The sequence below is a fragment of the Neofelis nebulosa genome, chromosome 15 (assembly GCF_028018385.1).
Source record: "Neofelis nebulosa isolate mNeoNeb1 chromosome 15, mNeoNeb1.pri, whole genome shotgun sequence".
Taxonomy (NCBI): Eukaryota; Metazoa; Chordata; class Mammalia; order Carnivora; family Felidae; genus Neofelis; species Neofelis nebulosa.
The window spans coordinates 62,908,280-62,920,800 of NC_080796.1; the positions used below are offsets into that span (position 1 = coordinate 62,908,280).

At 39.4% G+C, this 12,521-nt stretch overlaps 1 protein-coding gene and 1 long non-coding RNA gene across 2 annotated transcripts in view; one reads left to right on the top strand and one right to left on the bottom strand.

Moving 5' to 3' along the window:
• LOC131496254 (uncharacterized) overlaps positions 1 to 9,608 on the bottom strand; it is a 185,554-nt gene extending 175,946 nt beyond the window's left edge. Inside the window, exons 1-3 of the long non-coding RNA XR_009254399.1 lie at positions 9,524 to 9,608; positions 7,776 to 7,870; positions 7,111 to 7,227 (exon numbers count right to left, since the gene is read on the bottom strand). This is a non-coding gene — a long non-coding RNA (uncharacterized LOC131496254). The remainder of the gene's footprint in view (positions 1 to 7,110; positions 7,228 to 7,775; positions 7,871 to 9,523) is intronic.
• Positions 9,609 to 9,666: 58 nt separating this feature from the next.
• The window catches only part of LYPLAL1 (lysophospholipase like 1), a 38,238-nt gene continuing 35,383 nt past the window's right edge, over positions 9,667 to 12,521 (top strand). Inside the window, exon 1 of the mRNA XM_058701676.1 lies at positions 9,667 to 9,810. Within this exon, the coding sequence (XP_058557659.1) occupies positions 9,717 to 9,810 (94 nt within the window). The 5' untranslated portion in view covers positions 9,667 to 9,716. The remainder of the gene's footprint in view (positions 9,811 to 12,521) is intronic.

Below are 12,521 nucleotides of genomic sequence, written 5' to 3' on the forward strand. Positions count from 1 at the left end.
TCTTTTAATGAAATCCCTAAAGAAGCATCTTGGATTGACCTTATTGGAAAGATCTCAGAGATCTGTGGAACAGTTAAGAAATGGTTGCTGTTGGGGCACCTTGGTGGTTCAGTCAGTTAAGTGCCCAAATCTTAATTTCAGCTCAGGTCATGATCTCAGAGTTTTTGAGTTCGAGTCCCACATTGGTCTCTGTGCAGAGCTGCTTGGGGTTCCTCTCTCTCTCTCTCTCTCTCTCTCTCTCTCTTCCTCCCTCCCTCCCCCTGTCTCTGTATCTCTCTCTCTCCCTCAAAATAAATAAGTAAACTTAAAAAAAAAGATTGCTTTTGGGTACAAAGAATATGGCTGAATTTTTTTTTTTTTTTTAGAGAGAGAGAGAGAGCACATGTGCACAAGCAGGGGAGAGGAGCAGAGGAACAGAGAGAAAGAGAGAAAGAGAGAGAGAGAGAGAGAGAGAGAGAGAGAGAGAGAATCTTAAGTAGGCTCAGCTCAGAGCCTGATTCGGGGCTCGATCCCAGGAACCTGGGATCACTGAGCCAAAATCAAGAGTTGGATGCTCAACTGACTGAGTTACCCAGGCGCCTCAATGAACTTTTAATATCACACTCTGTATTTTCCTTCTCCTTCTTTCCTTACTCAGAAATGAACAAGTCTCCTTAATGATGTTATAAGAGAAACTTGGTGCTTTACAAAGCACAACTTGGAAAAAATGTAAGCACCTTGTGTTTATAGCCAGCACCATGGGTCAAAATCAAAATTGTGTCCTGTGTGAACTGAAATAGTTAAGAGATTTCACTTGCTGTGCATTTTTATGTTTTCCGGAAGCTTGCTTTAAGACAAAGAACGTATTTGTTGATACTTCAGTCTTTGCTGTGGTCTACTGAATGTCTTAAGACAATAATGACATTGGAGTCTATGTCTGTGTGTGTGTGTGTGTGTGTGTGTGTGTGTGTGTGTGTGTGTGTATCAAAGGAGAATGGGATTTGCCTTCTCTACTTCCATTTTAGCATGTCTTCTCTGAATAAGCAACAAATTGATGGTAATTACTTCCCCGAGTGGCTTCCAGATTTTACCCATGTGACTGAACAGAACTCCTCTCTGAGGAAACTGGCAAGAGAGGGGAAACTGTTAGTATATGCAGTGATTTTAATAACTATGAAACACACTTTTTTGTCTATCAGCTCTACTTGCATGATGTAAAACACCTACATTAGGATACTTTTTTGTGGAGAAGGGACAGATTTAAATCTGTACAGCACATGTGGATCTATTCTTTTGTTACAAAAAAGAAGAAGTAAGTAGATGAAAGCTGATTACTATTTATATTTTAATGCTTTACTTTCTTTATTTTAGATTTTAAGTCTTATATCCATGCTTTATAGAAAGGGATATACATTCTTATAGTCTATGTTAAGTATGGCAAGCCCTTTTAACGTTTTACATAGTCTAGGTAAAAATTGGCTCTTAAATTGTTTTCAGCTAACATTGAATATTGATGCGTTTTACATATCTTTTGTGTGAAGAAAAATAAATAATTCACACTTCTGCAAGTGAAGGTATGTACTATTTCTGACTTTCTTAAAATTATATCATTATTAGAAGTGTCAGCAGGCTTCATGGGTGGCATTTCTCACTGAGAAGCAAGTCATGAGTCAATATTTTTATTAGAGTCAACCCACTTGTCTTCATAAACAAAATATTATTAATGTTTTTCCATTTAGACTTCAATGCTAGTAAGAAGAATATACAAATTGCTAGAAGAGAGAAATAAACTACCGTGATAAACAGTTTTTCAAAGACCGCCATGGGCGCAAATTGATGCAAGAAGTTGAGACTGTTAATTAAAGTTCCAAAAGCTGATGTTTAATGTTTTTTAAAAATGTAAAGTATTGAGTAGATTGCTCAGTCATCATGTACTTTTCCTATTGACACAGCTGTAGTTAATGAGATTTTTGAACATCCTCTGTCTATTATGCATTCTATAATGACCACGTAAATATAAACTAGTGGAGAATATGGGAAAAGAATCAAGTGAAAATTCTTTTACAAACACACCCATACATGCATATGCACGTGCACACACATGCATGCACACACACACACGCACACCCTTTCAGCCTTGCCTTCAAGTGAGAAAATAATTGCAAAGAACTTAGCCCAGGGGCCACATTAAGTGGAGGCTCTTTATTTTTGTTAATACTGTTTTTAGGACCATAGTTTAGAGTGGGAAGTGGGAAAGACAGAAAAGTAAATGGTCAGTTGTGCAAATGCTACTTTTGTGGTGGCTGTGCTTACTGGAGGAGCAGGTGTAAAGGGCATTTGGGCTCAATGAAGACAAATCAAAGGAGGAGAAGATAGACTTAAGTTTTGGCAGGTAAGTAGGCAAGTAAAGGATGGGAGAGGGGAAAGTTACTCCTGGCCAAATGGGCAAAGGCACAGGGGCAAGAGGCAGCACAGCACATCTGGAGAATTCTTGGAGTTCAACATGATGAAGAAACAGAACAGGAGGCTGGTTGTCTCTGGAAATAAACAGGGAACTGAAAAGTTTTTTGAAAACTGGTTTTCATATCAAAAATATCTTTAAAAAACAATTCTGGGAAGAATCCTTTCATACAGTCTAGGCACTGGGAATATAATGATAAAAAAAATCCAGTTTGGCTTCAAGAAGATCAAAGAAATAGACACTCACTGAAATATAAATTATACCATATTTAATTTATCTTGGAAATTTAGACTTTGAGATGCATATCATACTATGATATATATACATATATAGATATACATCTATGCATCTATATATATGCATATATAGATGCATATATAAAATGAGGCATTCCTATAAAAATGACCCCATTTGCTTGTTTCCAGGCTTGGATTTGCAAGAATTATCCTAAAGGACAGTGTTTTCTAAATAGGATAACTTTACTTCAAGAGTATGTAAGGCAAGACAATTCTTTGGAATGTAGAAAGAAAATATTAAAGCTTGTTGATATCTTGTTTTTATCCCACACTTTTAAATTTCTACTTTTGTTTATGGTTTGTGTCTGTATAGTTCATTCATATAATTTATAAATAAATAAATATGCACATATAAAATATGATAAAAAAACTTTTTACTGATAGGGCATATATTGGAAATATTTTGGAGACAATTACCATATACTATACAAGTTAATTATTATTTTTCTCCTACCCACTAAACTGGATGACAAGGTAGCTAACACCAGGTAAACATAATTGTTTTGGTTTCATTGAGGGTATAAAGAAAAGGGGCATCTAAAAGCCTTGTTTAGGAGTGCCTGATTGGCTCAGGTGATTAACCGCCCGACTTCGGCCAGGTCATAATCTCATGGTTCATGAATTTGAGCCTGCGTCGGGCTCTGTGCTGAAAGCTCAGAGCCTGGAGCCTGCTTCAGATTCTGTGTCTCCCTCTCTCTCTGCCCCTCTGCCACTTATGCTCTGTCCCTCTCTCTCAAAAAATGAATAAACACTAAAAAAAATTGTAAAGCCTTTTTTGTTGGGAATTTGAATGAACCTGTGGCCATTAATCATACGTGATGTTGCTTTCAAAAACATACAAGCAAGAAGGAGGGTCACACCTGAGATCTATACATTTGTAGGGAATCCTTTAGTGAGTTCACAATACCTCTAAAGTGCATTCAAAATGGTGTGTGTGTGTGCGTGTGTGTGTGTGTGTGTGTGCACGTGCATTGGTGTCCCTTTCTTTTGAGATGGTCCTTAACTTTAGCTGAATCTTAAAGGACACCATGAACATACCCTTACCATCCTCACCATCACTGAATTAATAGACTTACCATAGAACAACATCCTTTCTTCGTGGGCTGGCTGACTGTAGTGCTCCAATCACACATGCCACATTTTAAGCAACTGGCTTCCCTGCATTATGGCTCTTTGTTTGCCTTGTCCTTTATGACCTAGCTCTTCTTTTCACTCAGTGTCATGTCAGTTTTGTCTGATTCCCACCACAAGATTTCTTGATAATGGGTTTTATTTTTTTCAAAGAATTCTGCTTCCTAAGGGAAGGTGGAAACCAGTCCTAATATTGTGATCCTGGCCCTGGCTTTGTTTCCTCCAAGTCTTGGCCCATCCACCCCTAGCTCTTCCTGGAGACTGCCAATATGGCCAATGACACTATGGCAGGTGTTGTAAGGAGTATAGAATTTCACCCTTTATTCACTCTTTTTTCCTCTAAATATAACTCAATTAAAAGCATAATTTAATTCCAACAAGTAATATTTACAATTCTTTTGTGGGTATTTCAGGAGAATACAAAGATCAATAAAACAGTTCTTGCCCTTAACAAATTGAAACTTACTAGACCACAGGGTTAGCAGGATAAGTATTCAAACTTAGGTTTCTTACCTCAAATCTACTGCACCTTCCACCACAGAACACTCATAACTTTGTCTACAATCAGTTTAGAATTGTGTGTGGCTTTTCAGGTTTTCAACACAGAATATATATATGTGTGTGTGTGTGTGTGTGTGTGTGTGTGTGTGTGTGTGTATCCTTAACATAGTCCACTTTGGAATAAATTGCATTTACTTTTTACATGGAAAGGCTGATTTTGTATTATCTGATTATCTTTTTAAAAGATTCTTTTTAACTCTTTTTTTGCCTTTACTGGCCTTTACTAAACAACAAGAAAAAGTAGGAAGGGAGAGTAAGGTTGCTAAGTCAGTCTGTCATACAAGGAAGGAGGAAAATGATAATTGCTGATCTTTCTGATACTACTAAATAGGAGTATGTGCAGTACAATTAAGAGTTTTGAGCCATAATTTTATGAGCAGAATTAAATAGAAGAGGTACATGTATAAAAATAGCAAGTGTTCCATATTTAAACTTTCGTGATCCTAGAATCATAGAACTGGTAAGCTTATCAAGCCCTACTCCCTGATTTCACAGTTAGAGAAACACATTAAAGAGATTAAATGGCCTGTTTAATGTCACCTTGTTATTCCTAAAGCTGGAAGAAGAACTCCTTAGTACCATTTCAATATTCTTTTCATTGTATACTGTTACGATTACATATATAGTTCATCTTCTCTTAACTGAATGTATCAGGATATAGATGTTCAGACTGTATTGATAGGGAAATTACTCTTTTTGCTTTACTTCCCTGTCTATGTAATAGATGTATGGAATCCAACAGTCCCCTCAGCAAATGGGAGAGTTTGAAGATTTAACCTTCAGTGCCCTCAGGGAAACAGGATCTGGTTAGGAGTTGCTAATAGTTATTGTTCTGAATTTGAAGAGCTATCAAGGTCTACTGAAGGAGAACAAAGAATGGATTCTAGAGTACACAGGCAATATGAAGATCAATGGAGGGACCCCAAGACTACTATAAGGACTGGGAGAAAGTTGATTAAGAAATATTTCCAGAGAGTAGCTTGGGAATATGAGAACTGGTCAGGGAGGTATTCAAAAGGGAGAAAATCCCTTTACTAAATAAGAGTCATATGGCAATGCAAATAACATGTTCCGGTGTCCAGGCGTTTATACTGACCACCCAGCCTATGTTCAAAGGAGGGACTTCCACAGTCCTCACCCTGGGCCTGCACACTGTTTTGGTGGGAATTACTTTGACTGTTAATAGTAAAGCCGAAGTGACAAATACCCATGCTCCAAAACCAAAACTGCATTTAGTCTATATATTTTTTTTTAATGTTTATTTATTTTTGAGACACAGAGAGACAGAGCATGAATGGGGGAGGGGCAGAGAGAGAGGGAGACACAGAATCGGAAACAGGCTCCAGGCTCTGAGCCATCAGCCCAGAGCCCGACGCAGGGCTCAAACTCACAGACCGCGAGATCGTGACCTGAGCCGAAGTTGGACGCTTAACCGACTGAGCCACCCAGGCGCCCCGCATTTAGTCTATATTTGAGTGATTCATGTGTCCACCTTCCCAGTGCTGCCTCAGCCCAGCTCACAATGCCTCAAGTGACCCATCTATTCTAAAAAGACCCCATCTATGCCGTGCATATCTAGTAGGACTCGTGGGATGAAGTAGGGGGACTCCTCTCACCTGTACCTAAAAGGACTGTATCTAGAATGACAAATGCAAGTTGAAGCTCCCAAGAACTGAGGAGATGGCTATATTAAAGTTTATAAACTCATATAACTATTCCTTTCTAAAGAGTTTAGTTTTACTGTTTTAGAAGATATTTATAAGATACTTAAGTTTTTTCTACTTTTTCTTCCATAAATGGATATAAAGGACCTTACTTGGTTAATTCACAAAATTTAACAAATTATCTACCACTGGGCCATTTCGTTTAATGTGTATGTATTATTTACGTTCATGTATTTCTCTGTCCCTTTAAATAATTCAACAGATAAAAAAAACTTGATGCTCAAGATTGAGGAAAACAAGATGTGTAACTGTGCATTGTCTGCATGACTAATGTGAGTTTAACTGTAATCGTTTGAAAGTATCTAATATATTACTCTCAATGACTAATCTTGCAACCATTTTTTTAAAGCCAGCAAGTGTGCCCTAAAGAACTTCTAAGCTCACAGGAGGAGAGCAAACTAAATTCCAACCTTGCCATTTATATCTTTAGATTTCAGAAGATGTTGAAACCCTACAAAAAGGGAGATTATTTTTCGTTTTTATTTCATTTACTAGATTTTCTTAGTTTAGACACTGAAGTTAACCAAAAACAGGGTACATCAAATATAATGGGCAAATAGACTGTCCGAGAGCAAATGAGTAACAACAAAAAATTAAGAGCTACACAAAGAGTAAAAGAATGCCTGAATAAAAATCTTCGAGGGAGAATTTTTCCCCAAGTTCAATAGGGCAAAAGATCCACCATAAAAGAAGCAAACAACCATCCTGAAACTTAATTACATTTCAAAGTAATGCAGTTACATGAAAGGAACAAAACGTTTTTGTTCAATAGTTTGCCTACCAGATGGCATTTCTAAATATAGTAATCTAAAACCTTCTGTTTGTTCTATAAATAAAGATGAAAGGAATAGCAATAATATCTAAGCATTTAAATCACTGGGAATAAAAGAGCACTTTGATTGGGTTTAGAAAAAATCTAGTTTATTCTAACAATGATCCCGAATCTGGGAAGACTCACGTTCTAGGTGAAACTCAGAATCCCAGCCTTCCGGTATTGCTCTTCCGTCTGCTCAAAATGGTTTTCATTCACATTAAGGAACAAACCAGGAACTAATACCAGGAGACGTGGGGAAATCTGAAAACATAAGAACTCCTAATCAGTAGGGACTCTAAAGGGCTACCGTCCAAATACCAGAAGTATTTTGGGGCTTGTGTGTTGGGGGTGGGGGGCAGGGGAGGGTTTTTTGTTTTTGAATTAAAATAGCTGGGGTATATCCTGTCTTATTTTTGTGAGCTAAGTGTAAATGTGTAACGGTTAAGGACCTGGACTTTGGAGTCAGGCCTAATACGTGAGCCCAGGCTTTATGGATAACTGGCAGTATGCTCTTGAGCCGGGTCTTGACTTCTTTGAGCTTCACTGGCAGAAACAGATAGCAATAGTACAGACTTTTATGGGAATTTAGTTATGACAGCACTGGGCACCCTACTAAGTCCCAATGAATTTCGGCTGTTTAGTATCACTGTTAACAATAGTGATATAGCTATATTACATTAGCTATATTAGCTGTATTACTTTAGCAAATAATTACGCTCCTGATTTTCTGCTATCTCGAAGAACACGGTGATGCGCAGCCAGGTTCTCTGGCAGTAATAGAGTTCTAAGAGTAGAACTCGACGCCTCACCTGGCACATCTCCAAGTGGTTTCTCCCAGTGTAACACTGCCCTCTTCTCACTTTGCTCTTCAGAGTTACTGAGACTTCATGTGGGGAAGGCAGGCCTGAAGACAGAAGTATTTTTTAAGAATTGGTTGTCAGAGGTCCATCCCAGTCTGTCCTTTCTAATGACTTCATTCTCAGTACTCTCAGCTGACGATCTATAGTCTTGAGTGAAATGACTCGAAGTTCCTTTTGCATCTGGTCAACTAAAAGCATGTAGGACCATTCCCATGGACAGCATTGGTCCAACACTGTCATAGCACAGAGCTTATCTTGGCAACTGGCTCATGATGTTAAGCAACTTAGCCACTTGGGAGTAGGGTGAGTACCATGAACAAATAAAAGGTAAGTTGTAATTGCTTAAATATGATGCGAACTACTATGAATGGAAGGCTGGTGTTTAATGGCACTTAAAGTTCCACTGGGTTGTTTGTTGAATTTTACACGAAGAAAGAGCCACTTGCTGGGTCTACAGACTTCAGTGTTAAAAGATGTCTATGGTTAGGTCTTCAGATACAAGGTAGTTCCATTTATTTTTAGTATTTTAAAAACTGTGACCGGGTGCCTGGGTGACTCAGTCGGTTGGACGTCCGACTTTGGCTCAGGTCATGATATCATGGCTCGTGGGTTCAAGTCCCTAATGGGGCTCTGTGCTGACAGCCCTGAGCCTGGAGCCTGCTTCGGATTCTATGCCACCCTTGTTCTCTGCCCCTCCCCCACTCATGCTCTCTTTCTCTCCTTCAAAAATAAACATTAAAAAAATTTTTTTTAATTGTGATAAAATGTACGTAACATACAATTTACCATTTCAACCATTTTTAACGTAGAGCTCAGTGACAGTAAGGACATTCACAATGTTGTGCAACCGTCAGCACAATTTCCAGAAATTTTTCATCATCACAAACAGAAACTCTACACCCATGAAACAACATATCCCCATTCCCCCTTCCCCTCTGCTTTTGGTAATCCCTCCTCTATTTTCCAGATACCTCATCTAAGTGGAATCACACGATATTTGTCTTTCCGTGTCTGACTTATTTCACGTGGCATACTGTTTTCAAGGTTCATGTATGTTGTAGCACGTATCAGAGTTACATTCCTTTTTAAGGCTGAATAACATTCCATCACAGGGATTCCATCTTATGTGTATACATTTCGTTTACCATCCATCCCCTGAAGGACATTTGGGTTGCTTCCGCCTTCTGGCTTTTGTGAATAATGAACACTGGTGCACAAAATACTGGTTTGAGCTCATGCTTTCATTTCTTTTGCATATATACCAGAGTAGAATCACTAGCTCATATGGTAATTGTTTAACTTTTCGAGGAAAAACTAAACTGTTTCCACAGCTGCTGCGCCATTTTTATATTCCCATCAGCAATGCGCCAGGATTTCAATTTCTCCACATCGTCACCAACATATATTTTGTTTTCCGAATAATAACCATCTTAATGGGTGTGAAACGGTACCTCCTTAGATTTGCCGTGTAAACTGTTTTTTAAAACTACAGATTTATTATAGAGCTGTCTTATTTTGCATATAAAAAGCCACACACATCCTGTTCAAGTCCCAAAGAAGGTGAAGTATGATTGTTAAATTTTGAACAGAATAACAGCCTTATTTCTCCAAATAAAAAGGCAATCCTGACTTTCAGGATTGCAGCTAAAAATCCCACAGCAAACAAATATACCCACTAGGCTTAGCGAAGCTGTCACCTTTACAATACCACCCTCAGCAAAACCAAAAACTCTCACGGAAACGGGACCAGCCTCAGATTTGACCCAGAAGCGCGACAGCACCAGCCCTACCGCGCAGGCGCGTCTTCGGGCGCGCGCCCTGCGTGCCTACGTGCGCGGGCCCGCGGGGCGGTGGAGGGGCGGGGCCCACGAAACTCGTCGGGCGGCAGCGATGGCGGCTGCGTCGGGTTCAATTCGCGTGCAGCGTTGCATGGTGTCGCCAGCTGGGAGGCACAGCGCCTCGCTGATCTTCCTGCACGGCTCAGGTGGATTACAGTTTCACGTCCTAGTTTTCTGCTTGGGAATCGTCCTCCCCTCGGGTCCCCCAGTGTTGCCCTAGTGGAGGAGGCGCTGGGCCCATTAGGGCTCGGTGGACTCGGAGAGGGCGACCCTCCTCCCTTCGCTAGACCTATGGCTGGGGATACACGGGCCTGGTAATCTGTTCCCAGCCTTCCCCACCGTGTGTTCCCTTTTTCTATCTTGTGGTCACTGGCCCACCGCCCTCGCTGATGGCCCCTGTGTCCCGCCCCTCGGCCATCCCTCCGTCTACAATATACTCTTCTTTGCAACCCTTGCTACCCTCCCCTACCCCCACCATTATTCTCCCTCAAGTTTAAACAGAGCAAGTTAGTGAGGTAAGTTCTCTGCTAGAGACCAATAAATTATTTAGTACTTTCCAGGGTCAGCTATTAGTGATTGGGTTTTCAACCGCATTGGATTGTTTGCCATTGCTTTTCTTTTTCCAGTCTCCCATACTACTGTAGACATTTCAGACAGTTAACTTAATATTTATTAATACTTTCTGTGAGGCCCTGCGCCAGGGCTGGAGTGCCTTTCTCCCTTTCCTCACTTTCCTGCTCCCCCTTCTTTCTTTTTCCTCTTTCCCTCTCTTGTCATTAAGCCCCCAAGATACAGCACCAAGTCAGCTCTCAGTCCCAGGGGTAAATCTTCTCCTTGCACTGCCCGCCCTTAGTGACGTGTGCTTAATTCGGTATAGCATTTCTTCCACTCATCTGTAATTACTTATGTCTGTCTTTCTCACTTCACTTTCCCTTCCTCAAGAGTAAGGACCCTTGTTTTAATCTTTGCATCCCTAGTGCTTGGCCCAGAATAAGTTCTTGGGAAATATTTTTTTAAAGAAATGAGATGCAGCCCGTGTCCTCAGGGCGCCTACCTAAAGTTAAAAACAAAAACAATTCAATTAGTTTGAGTCAGCAGTGGACGGGAGATCACAAGATGGTACATGATTTACTGCCAAGAGAATTGTAAGGAAAAAACTGTGGTTAGGCATATTAAGGCATTTGGAAGATGAAGAGCTTGTCAGATTTGACCGAGAACGTGGGCTTTGAGCTGAGACTTTGGTAGGCGTCAAGAGATGGTGATTGGATAGTGAAGGGGATTGGAAAGGTACCGGGTGGAAACCTGGAAATGGCTGTTGTGGGAAGTATTCTCGTTTTAAGAATGAGTCCCAATAGGCTGAAGTTTGCCCAAGGTCACTTGGCTATTACTGTGAGTGGTCATGGAATTAGGATTCGCACTCAGATCTCTCTGACTTCAGAAGGGGTAACGTGGAAAAACTCTGAGCTAGGATGTATCACTTTGGAAATAGGAAGAAACTGGCCAAACGTGTTGAAAGGGAAATTTGGCTGCTGAGATATATTTAGAAGGTGAGGTGGGGTGTCTAAGATGACACCATTGCTTTCCAATTAAGAGACAGTTACTGGTACTATTTTGGGCTCCAAGGGCGTTCATTTATAAGCATCCAGAAATTCCCCAATACCATAATCTTTTCAGTAAATAAGTTAATTATATTTTATAATAAATAAGTTATAATAAATAAGTTAATAATATTTTTAGGAAATACTCCTGGACATTTCTTTTTTCCATGGGTCGCTTTGCTTAACGTCTATCCTTACTCTTTTCAATTTCAAATTACCGATGTTTTCATAAATTGTAAATCCAGATTTGTACAATATAAAAGTATATATTATTTTTTTCTTTTGTACTTTGGAACAAAGAATTTATCCAAAGAATTCTGCTAATTATGCAAATGTAATGCAATTCCTATATAGTTAGAGCTCCATTGTAGTAAATAAGACCCTTATTGAAAGTATGATTTTATATTAGACTTTACTATATGTGGTTATGTTACAGGAGATGTTTGGGTTCTGGTTACTCCAAACATGGTCAAACCAATTGTAACAATTTTACCTTGCTTTTAGAATAAAGTGCCAGCTTTTTAAAAAGCAGACCTTGTGAATGGATGAATGGATGTTGCTTTGTGGCATTAAGTTTTGCTTTTTAAGATTGAAGAAGTGAATTTAGAAGCTTTTTTTTTTTTTAATTTTAAAAGTCTGACCTTCTCTAGGATATGCCAGCGATAGAAGAATATAGGGGAATGTGAGTAATACATAGGTTAATCTGAGCGTTTCCTACTCCTAAAATACAAAAGTATCTTCTTTCAGGATGATAAACACAAGTAATAGTTTAATTAGCTTTGTTTAGTTTCCCGGCTTAGATTAATTCACTCTGTTGGATGCTCCTGTAATGGTATTCATATTTGTAATTACTTAATTTAAGGTCTGTATTCCACACTGCACTATAAGGTTCACACAGACCATGCGTGCCTTGCTTTCTCCTCCTGTAGTGTCTGCGAACTGAGTTGGCTCTTAGTAAAGTCACCAGTAACCTGTGTGTTGCTAAATGTAATAAACATTTTTCAGTCATCCTCTTATCTCATTATTTCAACTGTTAGCAGCAGCATTCAGTGTTCTTTTTTTTTTTTGAAGAGTAAGGCCAGTACAGGAAGCAACTATTAATGTTTTTTTTTAATGTTTATTTAGTTTTGAGAGAGAGAGACAGGCAGGGGAAGGGCACAGAGAGAGGGAAAGACAGAATCCGAAGCAGGCTGCAGGCTCCAGGCTCTGAGCTATCAGCTCAGAACCCAGTGTGGGACTCGAACCCACCAATGTGAAAT